Below are 23,949 nucleotides of genomic sequence, written 5' to 3'. Positions count from 1 at the left end.
TGGTGCAATTGTGAATGGGATCAGTTTCTTTATTTGTCTTTCTGTTGCTTCATTGTTAGTGTATAAGAATGCAACTGATTTCTGGACATTGATTTTGTATCCTGCAACTTTGCTAAATTCATGTATCAGTTCTAGCAGACTTCTGGTGGAGTCTATCGGATTTTCCATGTATAATATCATGTCATCTGCAAAAAGTGAAAGCTTAACTTCATCTTGGCCAACTTTGATGCCTTTGACTTCCTTTTGTTGTCTGATTGCTGATGCTAGAACTTCCAACACTATGTTAAACAACAGCGGTGAGAGTGGACATCCCTGTCGTGTTCCTGATCTCAGGGAAAAAGCTCTCAGTTTTTCCCCATTGAGGATGATGTTGGCTGTGGGCTTTTCATAAATGGCTTTTATGATGTTTAAGTATGTTCCTTCTATCCCGACTTTCTCGAGGGTTTTTAATAAGAAAGTTGCTGAATTTTGTCAAAGGCCTTTTCTGCATCGATTGACAGGATCATATGGTTCTTATCTTTTCTTTTATTAATGTGATGTATCACGTTGATTGATTTGCGAATGTTGAACCAGCCCTGCATCCCAGGAATGAATCCCACTTGATCATGGTGAATAATCCTTTTTATATGCTGTTGAATTCAATTTGCTAGTATCTTATTGAGAATTTTTGCATCCATATTCATCAGGGATATTGGCCTGTAGTTCTCTTTTTTTACTGGGTCTCTGTCTGGTTTAGGAATCAAAGTAATACTGGCTTCATAGAATGAGTCTGGAAGTTTTCCTTCCCTTTCTATTTTTTGGAATAGCTTGAGAAGGATAGGTACTATCTCTGCTTTAAACGTCTGGTAGAACTCCCCTGGGAAGCCATCTGGTCCTGGACTCTTATTTGTTGGGAGATTTTTGATGACTGATTCAATTTCTTCACTGGTTATGGGTCTGTTCAAGCTTTCTATTTCCTCCTGATTGAGTTTTGGAAGCGTGTGGGTGTTTAGGAATTTGTCTATTTCTTCCAGGTTGTCCAGTTTGTTGGCATATAATTTTTCATAGTATTCCCTGATAATTGCTTGTATCTCTGAGGGATTGGTTGTAATAATTCCATTTTCATTCATGATTTTATCTATTTGGGTCATCTCCCTTTTCTTTATCAATTTTGTTTATTTTTTCAAAAAACCAACTCTTGGTTTTGTTGATCTGCTCTACAGTGTTTTTAGATTCTATATTGCTTATTTCTTCTCTGATCTTTATTATTTCTCTTCTTCTGCTGGATTTAGGCTGAGAAGACACTTCGTTTAAACACACATTAAGTAAGAGATATTCTCTCAAGTAAGTTTAAATGCATTTTGTTTTTAGGCAACCTACATGATATGTTTTTTCTTTAAGAAAAATGACCCCACTCCAAATAAATCAACATCAAAATAAATGAAGAGATCAAGATGACATCACCCAATTGTTTAAGTCCTGGTGTTGTGTGGATGGGTGAAAAGCAGCAGCCAGTTATGATGATGGATGATGAATCCAAAGTAATTGCCATTTTGTTAACATTTTTTCATTTCTAAACCATCCTTAAAGAAAATCATATATGGGGTCACATCATCCTCACGGTAGCCCAGCAGAGCAACCTTGCCATCTGGATTCATGTTTTCACCAATAAGGAATCAGTAGTTTTTGAAATTAGCAAAGATGTGTTTGATTTGTCTGCAGCCTCTGTTATAAAAGGTTTTACACTTTCCAGTCTCTGTTCTTCAAGTTTGCCTTACACTGATTTCCTATTATCTACGATGTATTTTTTGTAGGCTTGGTTTGCGAAGCTTCTTCTCTGCGAAGTAATGGTTCCTGACAATATCAATGTCAACGATTACTGTGTTTTCAGGACCTTCACCTTGGGGGCCTTCAGCAGAGTACATTTCCATCAATGATACCTTCTGTCCTACTGACCATCTTCCCCTTCACCTCCAGGCACAGCCCATTCGCAACCTCCTGAATCCTGTAGATGTCAGAAAATATGTCGTCATGGCTGATGAGGTCTGGGTAGATAATCATGAGGGTGAGCAGAGAAAGAGGACAGCATCCCTGGCTTAGCAGGAACCCAGAGTTCAGAAAAAGAGCAGTGCAGCTGGAGCAGCACTCAAGGGGAGGGGGCTGGTGGAAAAAGCAATATCAAATTTTGTAAATGCTTTTGCTGTATCCATTTCAATAGCCATATAATTTGTCTCCTTTATCCTATTAATGTGGTGAATCACCTTGATTGATCTTTAAATGTTAACCTTACATTTCTGGGATAAACCTACTTGATCATCATTTGTATAACTGTTCATATTATATACCTCATTTGCATATTTTATATATTATTGGGATTGATCTGATAATATTTAATTAAGGATTTTTGTGTCTATGTTCATGGGTGATGTGGTTCATTCATTTCTTTTTGAAATACCTGTCAGTGTTAAGCTGGCTTTGTCGCTAAAAAAAATTTGCTATATGATTTATTATTTTGTCCTTATATGTTTGCTAGAATTCTACAGCAAAATATTCTGTGCATGGAGTTTTCTTTATCTCGAAGTTCCTAATTATAAATTGTTTGTTTAATATATTTAGGGCAATTCAATTTTTCTATTGCTTCTTGTATCAGATTTGTTAAGTTCTGCTTTCCAATAAACATGTTCATTTTATCTAAGTTATCAAATCCATTAGTAAAAGTGGATAATAATATTCTCTCATTTTTCTTTTAATATCTATAGGATCTGTAGTTATATCCCTCTTTCATCACTCTTGTCAGTAATTTATGCTTTTCTTTCCTTTTGTTCTTCACTTTTGTTCTTCAATTTTATCCTAGGATTCTGCCAATTTTAATACTCTTTTCAAAGGATCAATTTATTAACTTTATTAATTTTGTTTTGTTTTATATCTAATTTATTTCTGCTCTTATCTTTTCATTTCTTATTTCATTTGTCTTTTTTACTTACTTTGGATTTAATTTGCTCTTATTTTTCAAGCCCCTATAAGTGCACACTTAGATAACTGATGTTATATCTTTCTCCTTTTCTATTAAACGGCTAAAGTTATTAAGTTCCCTCTAAGCACCAGTTTATTTGCATCCCACAAAATTTGATACGTTACCATCAGTTTGAAATATTTTTAAATTTCTCTTTTGTTTTTTTCTTTGACCCAGGGATTATGTAGAACTGTGTGGTTTAATTTCCAGATACTTAGGAGAGTTTTCTTCCTAATTTTTATTAATCTATTCATAAGGTAATGGTCAGAGAACATACTCTTTTAAGATTTTAGCCTTTTAAACTTTAATATGACTTAGTTTTTTACTCTGCATATGATCCACCTTGGTAAGCACACCACGTGCACTTATGCTCTGTTTCCAATCCACCTACATGTGGGTTGCACTTCAATTCTTACACTAACTACCTACCCAGAACTGAGGTCAGACTCCCTACATTTACAGAATCAGTCCTCCACAAAACTGTCCTTACTTCATATATTAGCCACAAGTCTCAGGATGCCTGCACTTCTGACTAACAAGCTATAAATTTAGGGGTTTCCATAACCCCCTCGGGTTCAATAATTGGCTAGCACTCACTTAAAACACTATACTTGGGATTACAGTTTTATTATAAAAGATACAACTCAGGAACAGCCAAATGAAAGAGGTACCCAGACTGGAAGAGTCCCGGATAAGGAGCTTCCATGCCCTGTCCCCATGGAGTCAGGCTACAAGTGCCTAATACATCAACGCTTTCACCAACCTGGAAGCTCTTCAAGTATACTTTTAATATCTGTTATTAGGAACATATACATTTATGATTAGTGTGTCTTCCTAATTAATTGAGCTTCTTCTCATTATGAAATGTCTCTCATTATCTGTCAAAATACTCCTTGATTTAAAGGTTATTCTCTCTAATATTATGAAGTCTTACCAGTTTTTTTATACTTACTGCATTCACGGTAATATCTCTTTCCACTGTCTTATTTTCAATCGATTTCTTTACATTCAGAGTACTTCTCCTGTGGTCAACTATACATGTCTTTGTTTTTATCCAACAATCTCTGCCTTTTGACTAGGGTGTTTAAACCACTTACATTTAATATAGTTATTGATATAATTGGGTTAGATTTATTATTTTCTACTTGCTTTCTGTTTGGCCCACATATTTTTGTTCCTCTGTCTCTTTTTTGCTGCCTTCTTTAATTAATTGACCACTGTTTAGTCTTTCATTTCACCGCAATTGATTTTTAGCTATATCTCTTTATCTCTTTTTTGGTAGTTACTCTAAGGATTATTAAATGCATCCTTAACTTATCACCTTCTACATAGAGTTAGTATTGTACCACTTTATATTTATATAAAATGTAAACAAAAATGACAGTTTAACTTTATTTACTCTCAGTCTTTCGTGCTATTGTTTTCATATATTTTACACCTGGAATTTTATAAACTCCATGATTCAATGTGCTTTTATGTTTATTAATTTTCAGTGTGTTTAGGTTATATTAGGTTTCCATTTTTTCCATTTCATTTTCATGCTTTAAACCACAGGGTGTAGATTTTAAATTGCTGCAAATTCTATGAGATCTGGCATAATAGAACAAGGAAAGATAAAGCAGTGAAGTAAAGAGAAACTGACAAGCTATTTGATCTCACTTGGAGGCTTTTTCTCTGACAAAAAAAGTTGCTATGAGGATTAAATGCATTACAACTTATGCGGAAGTTGAAGCTCAGTAAGTGTCACTTTCTCTTTCCTTTAAAAAATTGAAATTTCAGGCTAAGATATTTGTAATTAACATCAGTATATGCTGTGCATTGTGAACCAAATAATGAGAAGCAAATGAATTATAGAAAAGCCAAGTAAGAACTCAAGGAAAACATTAACTTCCATTTATTCCAAGCTGCATGGTAAAAATTATTTGAGTACAATAAAAATAATTACCCAAATGCCCTTACCTTAATAGAATTGGTATTTTGCAGTTCTATTAACATGTCAATAAGTAATTCTGCTCCCAAATAGAATGGCAAAACACAGGTACAGAGGAAACCATCCTGGCTAACAGGAAATGTTTTATACAGATCCACTGCTTGTTTAAGAAGTATCTGTAGCTCCTGAGTAAAGTTCCAAAAGGTCCTACAGCTATTCTGAAGCAGAGTCCAATAGCCTCCACGATGAGCAAGAACCTAAGACAAACACAACATTCAAAAGATCCCAAAGTTTCAAAAGTTAGAGATCTCTGAACAACTTCATCTTTCTGCAAAAATAATGTCAATAATAAAAATAACACCATTTGTTATGTGTCATTTACATCATTATCTCAGTTAATTCTATCAATAGCTCCTATGAAATAAGTATATACTAGTATTCTACTTAATTTAGAGATAAGGAAACAGAGGCATGGAGCTAACTTGACCAAGGTCATGATCTGCTAAGTGGTCAGCTAGGATTTGCACACCAGGAGTCTGACTCCAACATTCCCATTGTTCTGGGCTCTGGGAATGTGGCAGTGAGCAAGAGTAACTGGGTCTGCCCTTGTGCTACTTCAGTTTCTTAGGGGAGGCTGAGACTAGATAAGTAGACAAAAATGTAATTTCAGGGAATAATAAGTATTGTAAAGAAAAATAATGCAGAAATGGGTCAGGATTTGACAAGCATGGGAGGATATGTCCTTTTAGATGGAGTAGTCAGGTTTGCTTAAGGAGGTGACATGAGCAGAGACTTGAATGTTGAGTTGAACAAATCATGTGAAGGTGAGAGTAGGGGTGTTGGGAGGAGGAGAACATTTGAAACCAAGGGAGCAGCAAGTGCAAAGGATGGAGGATGAACCTGAGGGATGAGGAAGGGTCAAGCAAGCTCAATGCTGTCAAGATCACAAAGAGGAGACTGGACTGAACAAGCGCAAGATGAACTGAGTTCCAAGAAGAGAGCAGGACCCAGACCTTCCAGGACCCTGAAGCTGGTGGAAAGGATAAGATGCAATGCTTGTGGTCAAGGGGGCTAATGTGGGCTTACTTCACATTTTTTAAGAAATCACCCTCTCCACAGACAAAATGGGAACTCAAGTATTCCAGAAAGGATAGATTTCCCCTCAATTCTTGAGAGGTTTGAAGTATATGCTATTCCTGCTATGAGAAAAAGAAAACTAACTTCTTTATGGCTAATGATTCCAATTCTGAATTTAATAATGCATCATTTAATATTCAAGAAAAAAAAGAGAAAAGTATTTGAGAGAAGACACAAGAGCCAAGGTAGGCCAAGAGTAGGGCTTTCCTGTAGCCTAGAAAGAGTGTTTCCTGTGCTAGAGAGAATAAAGGGATCTATGGTGTTCTAGGCGGCAGCAAGACTCCAGAGAGGAACAACTGGTGTCACCAGAGGCCATGTACCAAATATGGCAAGAAACTGGCACAGGAATATCTGAATATTCATGGAGATTATGTAGACAAGGACAAAGGCTATCTCAGCTCTGAACCAATGGATAACTGATGACTAAAGCAGCTCACCCCTGTCACTGACAACTTGACAACGTGTAAATCCTCAGCACTATGGCAGGCAAACCTCAAAAATGACTGACATGAAACTCAGCAAATTTGGTCTCAAAGTTGAAACTAAAATTATGGATGGTAAGTACACTAATACAATATATCTTACGTGCCCAAACTGATGCCCTGAGATTCATGTCTATTACATTAGCAAATTAGAAAGACCACCTTACCATTGCTCTCCTGCAATATAAAAAGATTTTCATAAAATGATCCAATAGACCCAAATTTGCTGCTCGATCCTTTTCTTTAGTACTAAGACCTGACTGAGAGTCTGAGTCATAAACTGTTTGTGTCTTTGACACGTTTTCACCACTCATTCTGGAATTAATAAATGTGGAAAATTCCTCAGCATCTACAATACAAAAATAAAGTATAACATTATTGAAAACAGAAAGTTCCAGAAGACATAGGTGATAAACATCAAATCAGTAATTAAGGTAAGAAATGCTATATAAATTTGGAGGAAGCACAAGATTATCATGGACACAGTGAACCAAGAAAAGTTTCTAGAGAAGGAGGCTCTTAGATTAGGTCTTTAAGGGTAGACATGGTTTAGCTATGCGGGAAGACTATGAGGAAGCACATTCTGGGCAAGGGTGATGGCCAAAGGAACAATGCCGAGGCAGGAGTGTCATGTTTTCTGAGGAACAAATAACAGGATCCCACGGTTCCTTAATTTTCCCCTATACAGTCCATTCCCAGAACACATGGCAAGTAGCATCCCCTGGAGTTGGGCAGTGCAGCAACCATGTCCACTCCTTATCCTGTGGGTGTGGTATAAAGACACAAATTTCTCCTACTACAAACCTTCTTCTAAACTCTGCATTAAAGAACAAATCTCAGGACACCTGGGTGGCTCAGTCGGTTAGGCATCCAACTTTGTTTTTAATGTTTATTTTTGAGAGAGAGAGACAGAGACAGAGACAGAGCATGAGCAGGGTAGGGGCAGAGAGAGACAGAGACACAGAATCTGAAGCAGGTTCCAGGCTCCTAGCTGTCAGCACAGAGCCCAACTTGGTGATCGAACTCACAAACTGTGAGATCATGACCTGAGCTGAAGTCAGATGCTTAACTGACTGAGCCACCCAAGTACCCTGGTTAAGCATCCAACTCTTGATTTGGGGCTTAGGTCATGATTTCACAGTTCATGAGATCAAACCCCACTTCAGGCTCTATGCTGACAGCACGGAGTCTGCTTGGGATTCTCTCTCTGCCCCTCACTTACTTGCGCATGCTCTCTCTCTCTCAAAATAAATAAATAAACTTAAAAAAAAGAAGTCTCAATAGTGGAATATTCTATTGTGGATTCCATGGGAGGTCTTAGGCATAAAAACTCAAGGAGCTGTATATTATAATCTACTTATAAAACTCAGACTCTGTGTCGAGGGAATTTACTTTCAAATACCTCAATATTCATAGTATAACATGAAGGTACCAGTTAAATCTCATCTATACCCTAGAAGAAATCAGAAAGCATGTCAAGTACCTCAAATATAAATCAACACTCCTGGGGCAGCTACCCAGCATATGAAGTATCTTGATCAGCAATAAGTACATAATACTTAAAATACCATTAGTAAAAATCTACACAAGAAGGTCTGTATTAGCATGAAGATACCAGAAATAAATCTTTATTTATGAAGTGAGTGGTATTCAGGATAGGTGATTGTTTAGGAATAGTGTCATCACTTGCAGCACCCAGATCAAGAGCCCTGTTCATCTGCATTTTTCCACCTCCCAGGGTGAGTCTCCTGTCACCTGGGCAGATGACAATACTGGCTGATCCTGACATTCAGATGAATAGTATTGCGCTCATCTTGGAGTAAGCTGTCATGGAAGGTGTGAGTCAGAGATCCTAAGGCAAGAGTGGACTGCCCTGAGTGCAAAATCAGTACTATAAAACAGCTATGTGAGTGTTTCATGCCTGCTTGCATCAGTATGTTTAGTGGAATTTGTCCTGAACTTTACTTCCCCTAAAATATAACACCTGATAGCAAGACCTCACCTATCTTAACAATCGGAGGCTACCAACATTTAAAAAGAACATTCTATTTGGTGAACAGCCAAATTGGTTTAGGTCAGAACATAACATATATATTTCCAAATACATATTATGAATCCATAAAAATACAGAAAAATTTTTAAAATTGAGCAAATAAGAACCTCCTACAAAATATCACAACTCAGTTAAAACCCCAGGTCATTGGAAAACGATGTGTGCATCCCTGTGTGTCTGTGGGGTGTGTGTGTTTGTGTGTGTGTGTGTGTGTTTGCGTGCATGAGTGTGTTGCATCAGTGAATAAAAACCTAGAGGCAATTTGACAGTATATAACATATTTATTTATTTTACCTGATGGAAAGTTGGCCTTTCTTTTTTTAGCTGTATGAAGGAAATCAAGTATTGCTTTATAGTTTTCTAGAGTCAATTTCACTGTTGGTAATACTGTTCCAGAATTATATAGTGAGAACATATTAGGATCACATGATCGGAAACTGCAGGAGGAAAATATCATTAAGAAAAAATAAATAAATATATATATATATATATATATATATATATATATATATAACTGAATTGAATCCATCAAATACAATCTACTTTAATTTTTAAAATATTTGTGAGTTAATGCTCCCAAATTTTGGATCATAACATATTCTGGCACTTAACCAAAGCCAAAAAATTTCCCATTAAATTTTAAAGCTATACAATGTAACTTTGCTCTTAGGGATTTTAACATCAATATCTATTTCCCTGAAAGGGCCCTTGAAAATGGGAATGATGATCTATACTTACTCTAAGGGCTCTGAAATAATAATTTATGTTAAATTAACCTGATTTAAGCAAAACTCAATGAAGATGCTTACTATATAAAGCAATGTGTCCATGATCAATACTATTTTTTTAAAATAAGGTCTACACAGTAAACAATCCTCCACCATACACACATACATACATACAAAAATACATAGATTCATAAATACGGAGTATGTTTTCATGGTTTTAGTAAAATTGAATTTAGCACCAAGTTACTCTGATACAAATTTGGTCATTGTCTAATTGCTATGCTATGAAGTACTCATACCCTCTCTCTCTGCCCCTCCCCCACTGGCTCACATGCTCTCTCTCTCTCTCTCTCTCTCAAAATAAATAAATAAATAAACTTAAAAAAATACCCTTTTACAGTCTGTCACAGTCTTTCCTTCTTCCAATCCATTTGGTACGTTGCTGCCAGAGAAATTTTTTTTACCATAGCCCTGCGTAAAAATCCTTAATAATCTCCCACTGTATATAAATTGAAGCTCCAATTTAATAGACAGTTAAGACCCTCTATGATCTGGTACTGACCTATTTTTTAAATTGTTTCACACCACTCCCTTTAATTTGCTGTAGATTCTGGTCAGACCACTTGGGGTTCTCATCTTGTGTTTCCTACCTGGGCTCTGACTCACGTTCTTCCAACTACCTGGAATACTTCTTTCTCTGCCTGTCTTGCCTATCCATCATGAACCAGGCCAAGTGGCCCCGCTCCATGCAACCTTTCCTGTCAGTTTCAGGTCAGAGGAAAGCCTCTTTCCCAGGAACAAAGAAGACTTTGTGCATACTTCACCTTCTACCATTATTTATAATTATTCGTTAACACTTGAGAGCTGCCCGACCAGACTCTACCTTGTGTGTCCTGCTCATCTTTGCATGCCCATTGCATCTGTCTCAGTACTTTGAATCTAACAAGTGCTTAGTAGTACTTTTTGAATGACAGACTCTACTCATCTTTTTAATTATGACATAGTATTACATATTATGTATGCATCTTCTATTTTTATCTTTGTTAACACTTTAGCCAAAGACACTCAAGAACTCAACAGCATCTTGAATTAATAATAGGAAGTTTACATTTATGAGAAAATACTATCTGTGCTTATAGAGGCTTAAAATATACTTCAAAATGAAACAGAGATTCACCTAATAACACCTACTAATAGCTACAGTTATACACTTAATATTAAATTTCTCTTGAAATTATGCTTTCTCCTTTACTGAAAGCTATACTGACAAATATATACAAGCTACAGGCAGATTAGTACTTCCCAAGTGCTTATATCCAGGACTTGTTTAGGAAAGATCCTGAGACAAGAAATTAAATAATATACCAATGATCAGTAAAGAGAGAAGCACTCTGTCAACCTCTGTAAAGTATTATCTACATTGGAGCCCTGAACATACAAATAAAATTCATGTTCACAAGATTAAAAGAGTTTCATTCACTGATATCATTCTGTCAACCTCTGTAAAGTATTATCTACATTGGAGCCCTGAACATACAAATAAAATTCATGTTCACAAGATTAAAAGAGGTTCATTCACTGATATCATTCTATACCTGACCACTGTGTGTGAAGTGCCAAATTTCATCTTCGTTCGTTCCGCTAGTTTCGTTAAAAGCAGGGAGAAGTGTGCACTTGCCAGATATAGGTTCATCTGAGCTCTCCAGGGCATCTCCTCAAGAAATAGTTGATGGAACCTCTTCCTTTTCACAAAATTTAATATGATAGGATTCAAGTTCTCCACCAGGGATCGATAGGCAAGTTTTCTAACATCAGTTCTCTTATTTCTGCCAAGGGAGAAACATATTTTGAAATTACACAAACTTCCAGATACTAAATAACGAAGAATGATTCCAATTTGTACAAAATACATCAAGAAGTCATTTGATTGCCCTTATGCAAATTTTTCTGGCTTAGCCATCATTTCCTTAGAGCTAATAATGTGAAATAGGGCAGCAGAGAAGGCGCAAAGATAAACAAGAAGGATGAAGACACTACATATTGCCTTCCATTCTTTCTGAGGCCGATGTCCTAAGCTCAAACCAAATGGCTTTTCTTTTCCATAACTGAAAGGCTACTGAGATTAGACAATTAAATTATAAGACAATGTTCATATTCATCCCCTAACTTCAATATTAAACAAGAAAATCTCTGTATTGTTCCTTAAGGAAAAAAAATGGAGCAAAATTTTTTCCACAACTAGACTACAGCAGAAATAAAATGTCAATCAACTATAAACAAAATGACTTCATAAATCCATATTCAATATGCTCTGGAAAAAACTAATATTTCAAAATGTAGCTAACAGTTCATATCGTAAGCATAACATATATTCAGTTTTTTAAAATTATTCCTATCAAAATCTCAAAGTAGTCCAACTATTTTTATAGTTGCATAATCGTTTATATGGCATGACTTCAAAGTACTTCTCTATCTGAACATAAGGGTTCAACAAAGGGAAACAAAAGTAATATAAAAACAGGGAGGGGACAAAACAGAAGAGATTCATAAATATGGAGGACAAACTGAGGGTTACTGGAGGGGTGGTGGGAGGGGGGATGGGCTAAATGGGTAAGGGGCACTAAGGAATCTACTCCTGAAATCATTGTTGCACTATATGCTAACTAATTTGGATGTAAATTTTTAAAAATTAAAAAATAAAATTAAATATATTTTAATGTTTATTCATTTTTGAGAGAGAGAGAGAGAGAGAGCAAGTGGGGTGGGAGCAGAGAAAGAGGGAGACACAGAATCCGAAGCAAGCTCCAGGCTCCAAGCTGTCAGCACACAGTCCAACACGGGGCTCGAACTCGCAAGCTGTATATCATGACCTGAGCCCAAGTTGGATGTCTAACCTACTGAGCCACCCAGGCGCCCCTCTTTTTTTTAATGTTGACAACATTGCTGCCCCAGTGATCAGTGCCATTCTATCTGATTTATACTGAAGAAAGGGAAAAAATTCTCAGTTGGTAAGTGAAAGTGTCTTGTTCAGTTTAATAGATATTGTGCCTGAATCTGACACAACACACACACATGCACACACACATGAAAAAAAAAAAGAAGCTGGATGGAAGGAAGGAAGGTAGGTAGATATGTTGCTGCACCAGAGGCACAGACATTTTCATGGAGAAAGGAAGGAAGGAAACAATCTTTTAACAGGTAGTTTGTTTTTTTTTTTAATTTTTTTTTCAACGTTTCTTATTTATTTTTGGGACAGAGAGAGACAGAGCATGAACGGGGGAGGGGCAGAGAGAGAGGGAGACACAGAATCGGAAACAGGCTCCAGGCTCCGAGCCATCAGCCCAGAGCCTGACGCGGGGCTCGAACTCACGGACCGCGAGATCGTGACCTGGCTGAAGTCGGACGCTTAACCGACTGTGCCACCCAGGCGCCCCTAACAGGTAGTATTTACATTATCATTCAGTGCTAAATATTTTGTATTTTGTTAATGATTTCCTTTTAATCTAAGGGTGGTTTTTTTTTTTGAGCTTCTTGTGTTGTTTGGATGTCTTAGTGATATTATTTGGTTTCCAAACAAATGGGAATGTTTTAAATAACTCTACCTTCAAAATAAAAATCTAATTTCCAAAATAAAAATCAATCTTGTTCCTGTATGAGGAAATCAAGTCTCCTCAAAATGTCTAGGAGAGTTTGACAGGACTGGCTGCATCTTCCCTGCACTGAGGGTGAGAGAGTCCAGCAAGAGAAGAGGGGAGTCTTTCTCTATGTACCTTGTCAAGGTAAGAACACACTCCAATGGCTTGGAAGAGAGGCAGAGCCAGCCCAGAGGGTACAGAATGCTTCTTTTACCACGTGAGCAGTTCCTAACATTAAGGGCACTCCACAACCGGCTCTGTGTCTCTATGAGCCACAGATATGAGCAGACCCAGCAGCCAGAGAGGAAGCTCAGGAAGGACAGTCAGAATAAACACTCAGCGACATGGAACCATAAGAGGAAGGAGATGGAAACCCGAAATAGGAAAACATTAGAGAATCCAGACACTGTCAGCTGTGTATTCGAGCTTTAGCAAATGAGTTAATACATTGTCACCAGTGGAAATAGGATTCAGGATTCATACCATCATAAAAAAGAGTTACAATTAGGAAAAGAGAGAACACTGGAAAACATCCTGTAGCGTGGAACTGAAACTGGACCTATCAGTGTGAATTTATAGTTTTAGACAGATACATAGGTCTAGTTAGGTGGACATGTATATTTCCCAGTTCTTTCTGCTGAAAGGGCCTAGAAGCACAGATACATCAGGAGCCACTAAAAGGAATCAACTGGCTCCAGGACCGGGGCAGGAAAGTACAAGATGAACATCTTGTGGTAAATCAGAGGAAGCTCAAAAACATGATGGGGACACGTCAAAAAGATTAAGGAGCCAGGCTGAAAGGGCTCCTGCTGGCCAAATTTGGAACAATTTGAGACTCAAAATAAATAATGATGTTAATTTGATAAAGGGTATTCACAAAAAATAAACCTACCACAAATACCATTCTTAACAACAAAATGTTGAAAGCTTGAAAGCTTTTACTCTGAAACAGAATCAGACAAAGATGCCCACTAATACCATTTCTTTCAGCATTGAAATAGCAGGCTTAGTGAGAACAATAAGCAAGAAAAAGGCAGTGGGGGCAGGGAGAGTACAAGGATTGAAAATAAAGGAATAAAACAGTTGTCAATCATAGACAATATGATTATATATTTATGAAACCCAAAATAAACTACAGATAAAGTATTACAATTAATCAGCAAATGTATTAAGCCCATGGAAGACAAAGTCAATATAAAAAAAAATTCTATTTCTACATATCAGCAACAAACAATTAAAAATGAAATTCTAAAAAGATATTTCTAGTAACTTAAAAAAATACCTAGGAATTAACCAAAGCAAAGATGTGCAAGACACTTTCTATTTTCACAGAAAATAAAAATTATAAGGATAATTTTAAACTATATAGAACTAAGTGAGAATAAAAACACTACCATATACTAAAAATTGGAAGATACAGCTAAAATAGTGATTAGAAGGAAATGTGTTAGTCTTCAATGATCATGCTTTCTGATTCAAAGCAATCCCTACCAAATTTCCAACATGGTTTTTTTTTTTTTGTATTTTTAAATTAACAATGTAATTTCCATTTTCCCCCAGGAATTACTTCTAAATGACTATTTAAGTTTTTTAAATGCATAGAATCATTTTTACTCTATCTTTTCAAAAATTGGTCTCTACTGTGTCTGATTATAGTAATGTGGTTTGTATGAGTACAATGTTTGAAATTTATTGAGACTTGCCTTATAGCCAATACTGTAAATGTTCTATATGTGCTTTAAAAAATAAATGTTTTTTTTAAAAAATCCTCTAAAAAATAAGCATTTTCCAGTTGTTGGTTACCCGTGACCTTTTTTTCTCCTAAATTTAGAATGAAGTTGTCAATTTCTGCTAAAATACTACCAAAATTAAATGAGGTAAGCATCCCACATCTGTATATACTCTTAGTGAAATGTTGGTTCAGGTCTTTTGCTCATTTCCTTTTCTTTTTTTAAGATTTTATTTTTAAGTGTCTTTTGATCATTTTCTAATTGGACTGTTTTTTTTTGTTTTTTTTTTGTTTTTTTTTTTAAATTTTTTTTTTCAACATTTATTTACTTTTGAGACAGAGAGAGACAGAGCATGAACAGGGGAGGGGCAGAGAGAGAGGGAGACACAGAATCTGAAACAGGCTCCAGGCTCTGAGCGGTCAGCACAGAGCCCGACGCGGGGCTCGAACTCACGGGCAGTGAGATCATGACCTGAGCCGAAGTCGGACACTTAACTGACCGAGCCACCCAGGTGCCCCTGGACTGTTTATTTTTATTATTCTTTTGAATTTTGAGAGGTCTTTATATATTCCAGATATAAGGTCTTTCTTGGAGATGAGCTTTGCAAATACTTCATCCCAAGTGTATAGCTTGTCCTTTCATCCTTTTCATAGAGTCTTTTACTAAGCAAAAGTTTTAAATTTTGATGAGGCCTGAGGTTGTATGGTAAACATATGTTTAGTTTTATAAGAAATCCCATAGTGTTTTCCAGAGTGGCTGAATCTTTTTACATTCCCACCAGCAGTGTATTAATGACCTAGGTTTTCCTCATGATTGCCAGTATTTAGTGTTATCACTGTTTTTTATTTTTGCCATTAAAATAGGTTTTAATGATATCTGTGGCTTTAATTTGTGTTTCTCTAATGGCTAATGATATTGATCATCTTTTTATGTGTTTATTTGTCATCTATATATAAGTAAAACTTTATTTGTTCACAATATGATTGTCCACACAGAAAGCCTACATCTATGAATAAATTATCAAGTAGTATTGAAGACAGTTGTTTACAAATCAAATTATATTCCTATACAAAAGAATAAAAGCATTCAGAAATGTAATTTTAAAACACTGTTTACACTAATACCAAAAAGCATTTATCTGACATAGCTAATGAAAGATGTATGGCGTCTTTGTGGAAAATATCATAAAAATTTACTGAAATATATTAAATAAGACCTAGGTACATGATCTGTATACTAATAGAAAAAATCAATATTGGGAGAAAAAAATTCCCAAACCCATCTATATATTCAAACCTATCTCTATCAATATCATGAGTTTTTTGTATTACTTGACAAGCTATTCCAAACTACTCTGTGGAAGAATATCCAAGACTTCTTCAATATTGTGATATTGGCCCATGAATAGATAAACAGACTAAAGGATAGAAAAGAGAGCTCAAAACTACATACATGAAAACTTGCTAAATGACAAAAGTGACAGTGACGGCAGAATAGACTATTCAATAAATGGCTAATAACAACTACTCAATAAATGAGACTAGACACTTGGGTACCTGTACCAAAACTACAAAAGATGGGGAAGGAGATTCTTCCTTTCACGATTCACAAAAATAAATTACAGTTAGATGAAACTTCTAAATGTGAAAATCTAAAATTTAAATTCACAGTGAAAATACCTTTACTACCTTGTTCAAAAACAATAAAGAGAAATGTTGACACATTTGACTCCATCAACAATTATAACTTTTGATTTAAAAAAGAAAACTTTTAGGATGCCTGGTGGGTCAGTCTGTTAAGCATCCAACTCTTGATTTCAGTTCAGGTCATGATCTCACAGTTTGTGAGAGCAAGCCCCACATCAAGCTCTGCACTGATGTGCACAAAGCCTGCAATTCTCTCCTACTCGCTCTCTCTGCCCCTCCCCAGCTCACACTCATAGTCTCTGTCTCTGTCTCTCTTTCTCTGTTTCAATAAATGAATAAACATTTTAAAATAAGAAAAAAAAAAACTTTTAACATGTAAATAGATAAGCCAAAAACTGAGAAAAGCATTAGTATCCAAATTTCTAAAAATAAATGAGAAAACAACAAGTTTTTAAATGTACAAAGGATCTAAACACGCAGCCCTGAGAACAAAAAACCCCAGGATCTAATTAAAACATGAAAAGACTCCTACTCTCATTAGTAAACAAAGAAATTAAAATGAAAATAACAATGAGATAAATTTTCACAATTCAACAATCCACAAAAATTTGAAAATGTGATAATAACACCAACTGTTGGTAAAGACATTGAATACTGGAAACTTGACACACCACTGATGAAAATTTAAGAGCAACTTAGCAATATCTAGTAATGTGAAAGATGTTCATATCTTGGGAACTGTACTCCTATGTATTTACCCCAGAAACTCTCAACATTTGCATACAAGAGCTTTGTACAAGAATGACCTTTGCACTACTGTTTACATCAGGGAAAGCTTGGGAAACAATTTAAATATCCATTTACAGGATACTAAATAAATAAATTTTTATTTATTCATGCAATGGAATACTCTACAGTAGTAAAATGAGTAACTAGACATATATAATCAACATTAAAAATCTCAAAAATGTAATATTGAGGGAAAGGAGCAAAATGGCAAAGCAAATTGTAAGAAAGTACTACACATTATTTAGGAGTATATACGTATTCAGTTGAAGTATAAATGGGGTGCCTGGGTAGCTCAGTTGGTTAAGCATCTGACTTTGGCTCAGGTCATGATCTCGCAGTTTGTGAGTTCTGTGCTGACAGCCTGGAGCCTGATTCAGATACTGTGTCCCCCCTCTCTCTCTGCCCCACCCCTGCTTATACTCTGTCTCTCTCTGTCTTTCAAAAATGAATAAACATTTTAAAAAAACATTCAATTGAAGTATTAAGTCACTTGTGATAAGCATGATAAATGACAATTTTGGTTAGTATTACTTCTGGTTTTTACAAGGGACAAAAATGCATTCCAAAAAGGATGCATGAGACTTTCAACTGTGTTTGAAAGTTTTATATTTTAAACTGCATATAAAAAACTGTACATGTTTTTTGTTATATTATTTTCTATGCTCATCTAAAATATGTCATATTTCAAGTCATGTTAGTGGGGTATTGGGAAACTTTTCAATTAGCAATAATTGCATCTTAGATAAACCTCATTGGCTATGATATTACCACTGCCTGATGGAGTTTCGAGCAACAGTCATTAAGGATACTCACTGGGCTTCAGAAAAGAAATCATCAGTGAGACCCTTAACAGAGATAGAGTTAAAACAGAATCAGTGAGAGATGAAGAATACAATAAACAAGATTGGAAACAAGTTTGACACAAGGAACAGCAGGTTGGAAAAGCAGAGGAATGAATTAGTGACCTACAATATAAAATAATGGAAAATAATGAAGTTGAACAAAGAGAGAAAGAAGAACTATGCAACATGAGAATAGATTTAGGGAACTCAGTGACTCCATAAAATGTAATAACATTCATATTATAGGAGTCTCAGAAGAAAGAGAAAGAGAAAGGCAGGAAGAAAATTATTCTAAGAAATAACAGAAAACTTCCTAATCTGAAGAAGGAAGAGACATCCAGATCCAGGAGGCACAGATAACTCCCACTGAAATCAACAAAAGCAGTCCAACACCAAGACATATTACAATTACATTTGCAAAAATATAGTGATAAAGAAAAAAATCTTAAAAGCAGAAAAAAGAAAAAAATCTTTAAAAATCTTTAAAAAAATCTTTAAAATCTTAAAAAATCTTAAAAGGATAAAAGAAGTCCTTAACTTACAAGGGAAAACCCCTAAGGCTAGCTGGAGATTTCTCAACAGAAAGTTGGCAAGTCAGAAGGGAGTGGCATGATATATTTAAAGTGCCAAGCGGGAAAACTCTGCAGCCAAGAATACTCTATCCAGCAAGGCTATCATTCAGAATAGAAGGAGAAATAAAGAGTTTCTCAGACAAACAAAAACTAAAGGAGTTCATGACCACTAAACCAGCCCTGTAAGAAATATTAAAGGGGACTCTCTGAGAGGGAAAGAAAGACCAAAAGTGACAAAGACGAAAAAGGAAACAGAAAATCTCCAGAGACAATAACAAAACAAGTAATAAAATGGCACTAAATACATACCTACCAATAATTACTTTGATTGTAAATGGACTAAAGACCCATCTATAGGCTGCCTATACGACACTCACTTTAGACCTAAAGACACCTGCAGATTAAAAGTGATGGCGGAGAAACATCTATCATGAAAATGGATGTCAAAAGAAAGTTGGAGTAGCGATACTTGTATCAGACAAGCTAGACTTTTTTGTTCTTTTTTTGTTTTTACCCTGCTTTGGTATTAGGGTAGTACTGGCCTCATGGAATGATTTTGAATGTGTTCCTCCTATTCCATTATTTGTAAGATTTTGATAAAGATTGTCATTACTTATTTTTTTTTAATGTTTGGTAGAACTTAGCAATGAAACCAAGTAGTATTGGGCTTTTCTGTTCCGGGATATTTTTTATTCTTAATTCAATTTTCATTCTTGTTGTTGGGCTAAGAATATTTCTTACTTCTTAGATTCAAGATTCATGATTCAGAGTTTTGGTAACTTGTTTTTTTTTTTTTTAGGAATTATCTGGGTTTTTTTTCCAAGTTATCTGATTTGTTAGTATACAATTGCTTATAGTAATCTGTTATCACATTATGCATTTTTTGTAGTTATTTGTTCTATTGTTTTCTCTTCCATTTCTCATTTTGGTTTTTGAGTCTTTTTTTTTTCTTAGTTAATGTAGTTAAAGCATTGCCAATTTTGTTTATTGTTTGGAAAAACTGGTCATTACTTTCAATGTTATGTTATTGTTATTCTGGTCTCTATTTTATTTATTTATGACTTTTCTTTGTTATTTCTTTCCTCTACTAAATTTCAGTAAAGTTTCTTCTTTTTTAGTTCCTTGTGGTATAATGTTAAGTTGTTTCCTTGCACTTTTTTTCTTAATGTAAGCATTTATAGCATTAAAAATGTCATAATTTAAATTTTTGTTTAATGTTTATATATTTTTGAGAGACAGAGACAGAATGTGAGTGGGGGAGGGGCAGAGAGAGAGAGAAAGACACAGAATCCGAAAAGGTTCCAGGCTCTGAGCTGTCAGCACAGAGTCCGACATGGGGCTCGAACTCACAAGCCGTGAGATCATGACCTGAGCCAAAGTTGGACACTCAACCGACCTAGCCTCCCAGGTGCCCCAAAAATGTCATAATTTAAATAAAGAAAATAAAGGAACAGTCAAACAGATAGTAGGCAAATACCAACAAAAACAAAGTGAGAGTGGTTCTATTATGCATATGTTGCTCTTAAGATCCAAATTACTAAATAAAGAAGGACATTTTATATATATAATGATGGTACGATATATAAAGAATATATAAGAATCATAAGTTCATACTCATAAAAATAGATGCTGAACATTTCATCATGATAAATTTTATGGTTTCAGTTTTATGAACAAGAACATCAGGCCCACTAATAATTAAAAGTAATTTACCAATCAGGTTCTTGACCACCCTACCTAAACTACTACCTCCACCCAAGGCCAGTTACTCTAGGCATATCATCCTGTTCATTTATTTTATAAAACTTATCAGAATGTTAAATTGTCTTGTTTATTTGTGTGTTCACTTATTTAATGTGTTCCTATCATTAATATGTAAGTTCCCCAAGGGCCGTGATCTTATCTATCTAGTCTACCAGTGTATCCCCAACGCCCAAAATAATGCCAACCACATAGTAAACATTTATGGAATTAATTAATCAGTTAATACCTTTCATGTTCCATCATTTCAGCAATAGATGGATTTTTAGAAAAAAATTCTCTTAGAGTTTCCTTTCTTTTACTTCTTTTTGTTGGCATCATTTCTATAGTCTTAATATAGGAGATAACAAAAATGTTACAAATTAAATCTAAACTATGAACACAATATTATAATTTATTCATACTCTAATGTTTATCTCTTGACAATGAAATACAGTGATATCTTTATAACTTTCAATTAAAATTACTATCAAAAGAAACAAAAAAATATATGACTATAAAAACATCCACATGGAGAGGAGCCTAGCTGGCTCAGTTGGTTAATTGTCCAACTTCAGCTCAGGTCATGATCTCACGGCTTATGAGTTCGACCCCCATGTCGGACTCTGTACTGACAGCTCAGAGCCTGGAGCCTGCTTTGGATTCTGTGTCTCCCTCTCTCTGCCCCTCTCCTGCTCACATTCTGTCTCTCTCTCAAAAATAAAGAAACATTAAAAAAATTTATAAATATCCACATGGGGGGCGCCTGGGTGGCTCAGTCGGTTGAGCATCCGACTTTGGCTCAGGTCATGATCTCACAGCCTGTGAGTTCGAGCCCCGCGTCGGGCTCTGTGCTGACAGCTCAGAGCCTGGAGCCTGCTTGAGCTTCTGTGTCTCCCTCTCTCTCTGCCCCTCCCCCTCTCATGCTCTCTCTCTCTCTCTCTCTCTCTCTGTCAAAAATAAATAAGCATAAAAATTTTTTTTAAAAATATCCACATGGTAACTTAAGAATTATAATGTATTATATAATAATAATATTGTTTATTGGTATTTCCTACTGTTTCTTTTTTTTTTTCTCCTAAGAAAGAGAGAGCAGGGGAGGGACAGAGGGAAAAGGAGAGAGAAAGAATCTTAAGTAGGCTCCATACCCAGCATGGAGCCCAATGCAGGGCTTGATCTCATAACGATGAGATCACAATCTAAGCCAAAAGAAGAATCGGGCACTTAACCAATTGAGCTACCCACGCACCCCTATTTCATATTATAATAAATACAATGCAGCCAATCATTTCTAGACACATGAATCTCTTAATTTCATTAACTTAAAATTCCAAAGTCTTACTCTTCCAATCTCCATTACTACAGCTTTGAACTTCTTCAAAGGTTTGCCGGTCTTTTTACACAAAATATTGTCTTTATATTTTGTTCTTTTAATTCCAAGTAGGGATTCATTCCTCCTAATACAAAAATAAAAAGTCAGTTAAAAGGATCTGTAAGAATTTACAAAATTATCCCAAAGCAATAAATCTTTAATGAATGTTGTCACTGAAATCGTATGAGAAGAATGTCCAAAACTGTTTGTGTCTCATGCATAAATTAGACTGTGATATTCCTGATCATCAAGGAATAACTGCCCTTTCGAAAGAGCAAAATGTAATTCATACCATAACATGTGATGAGAGCTTATGTATGACATAGAAGAAACAGAATTGAACTGAAAATAAAACAACATGAACACATCCCTTTAAAACTGAAAAGATAACTACGTAAGAGTTTCCCTGGACAAGCTATCTTGCTACCAACAGATTTCAGTCTCTTTGGTTCCATCATGTCAAGGCTCTTAGCTGCTATCATGTTCTGAATACCAACAGGTGCTAGGCATTTTATATGACTATGAAAACTTATCCCCTCCTCCAATGACTTGTAGAAGTTCTTAACCTCATTTTTTCAATCTGCCATGGGCCCCTAAGGTAATCCAGGCCCTTCCAGCACTGTGAAGTCTCTCATTATCCCTCCTTCTATTGATACTTGTCATCTACTGTCCCTGAAATTTCTATATTTTCTAAAATTTATATTTCTTTGGGTAGGTATTTGCTAATTCCAGCAAAACCCTGCTATCACATGATAAACGGGATCCAAAAACTTAAATTGAATAAAATGTAAGGCTAATGAAATGGAAGGCTAATGAAATGACTGGGTGAGTCTGGATAACTAGTTACAGGAGTTGGGGTTTCAAATTCACCTTGGTCCCAATGGCTGTTGGCCACTTATTTCAATTTTAATGAAGATGATCCTGGATCCTATGGTTGGTTGGGACTCCAGCCCAGCTGCAGCAGTTCCAAGAGTCCCCCAGTTGGTTGGCATTCATTTTGGCAAATGTTTTGTCTCCATCAACTAGGAAGCTTGGACCAGTGACCACTGGGGACTTGGGGAACCACCCTGTGCAACTTGCATCTGGAGACTGATTGCCTGCTATTTTCCAAGCAGGTTGGTCTCTTCTCTATCCCCTGCCTCACCCACCCTCCAGAATGCTTGACCTGGTTTCTGTTACTGCAGAAAGATACAGGAAGGAGAGAAGGTCATGGATATACACTTGCCATCTTCCAATTTTCTCAACATTCGCCTCCATGCTCTGCAGAATTCTCACCCACTGAATCAATTAAACTCCTCCCACTTCCTGACCTCTTCAAAGAATGCTTCCTCCTAGCTTTTTATTTTGCTTATGGTATGTTATGAAAAATGGGATATTTAAATTTTTATGTAGTGTTATTGATCTTTGATTTCATGGCTTATTCATTATTTTAATTACTTATATCAACACCTGTTTCTGACTAAAAACATTGAATCCCAATGCCTGTCTGCCTATAATTTCAAAAACAGAACTCTGTTATACTTTATCTGATAATACAAATCTCTCTTTTGCTCTTTTTTATTTTTCAAATATATTTCATTATTCTAGGTCATTCCATAAAATGAATTTTATTAGAATTACATTAAACCAATAAATTAATTTGAAGATAATAGAAATTAAAGTAGTCCATCTGCCCATCAAGTAATGTACTATGTCTCTCCATTTATTCAAGTCATTTTTAAAAATATCCCTTAGTGAAAATGTTTGATCTTCTTTTATTAGCCTAAGTCTCCTCACAAATCCTGATAAATTTAATCCCATGCTTCATAGAAATGGGATCATTTTTCCATTATACTGTCTAGTTGATATAGGAGAGCTATTGGCTTTGCATCTAGCTATCCTATGGAATTCTCTAATTAGTTCTGATAGTTACTGGTTAATTAGCTTAAGTTTTAAAAAATAATTATTTGCAAATAGCAATCACTTTATCTCCTTTTCAGAATACTTCATTGAAGAATTCATTTGACAAACATTTTGGAGACCCTATTTTGTGATAATCACATGAATTCTAATCTTAAATTCTATTTCTTATTTAATGCTCTGGCAAGAACTTTCACAACAATGTTAAATGATAGAAGGAATAAGTTTCCTTGTTAAAAAGCTAATTTGAACAGAAAATATTCTTCTACACCTAATTTGCCAGGAATGGTTGTTGAATTTCACCACATGACTTTTTAGCATATGCTAAAGGTTCCTTTGACTACCAGTAATAATTACATTTGCAGATTTCCTACTATATTTATATTGAGAATAAGATCTACA

The 23,949-nt window shown here is 35.5% G+C and overlaps 1 protein-coding gene and 1 pseudogene across 4 annotated transcripts in view; both read right to left on the bottom strand.

Moving 5' to 3' along the window:
• Positions 1-23,949, bottom strand: part of CFAP54 (cilia and flagella associated protein 54) — a 295,558-nt gene that overhangs the window by 147,462 nt on the left and 124,147 nt on the right. For all 4 annotated transcript variants that reach the window (XM_042992952.1, XM_042992954.1, XM_015539090.2 and 1 more), the window contains 6 exons: positions 21,619-21,733; positions 20,527-20,627; positions 10,918-11,148; positions 8,889-9,031; positions 6,709-6,890; positions 4,952-5,179 (listed from right to left, as the gene is read on the bottom strand). In XM_042992952.1, coding sequence (XP_042848886.1) covers positions 4,952-5,179; positions 6,709-6,890; positions 8,889-9,031; positions 10,918-11,148; positions 20,527-20,627; positions 21,619-21,733 — 1,000 coding nt within the window. The remainder of the gene's footprint in view (positions 1-4,951; positions 5,180-6,708; positions 6,891-8,888; positions 9,032-10,917; positions 11,149-20,526; positions 20,628-21,618; positions 21,734-23,949) is intronic.
• LOC102962738 lies at positions 1,536-2,040 on the bottom strand (annotated as a pseudogene).

The sequence above is a fragment of the Panthera tigris genome, chromosome B4 (assembly GCF_018350195.1).
Source record: "Panthera tigris isolate Pti1 chromosome B4, P.tigris_Pti1_mat1.1, whole genome shotgun sequence".
Lineage (NCBI taxonomy): Eukaryota > Metazoa > Chordata > Mammalia > Carnivora > Felidae > Panthera > Panthera tigris.
The sequence above is the reverse complement of the archived record's forward strand: the minus strand, read 5'-3'. Positions and strand labels throughout refer to the sequence as shown.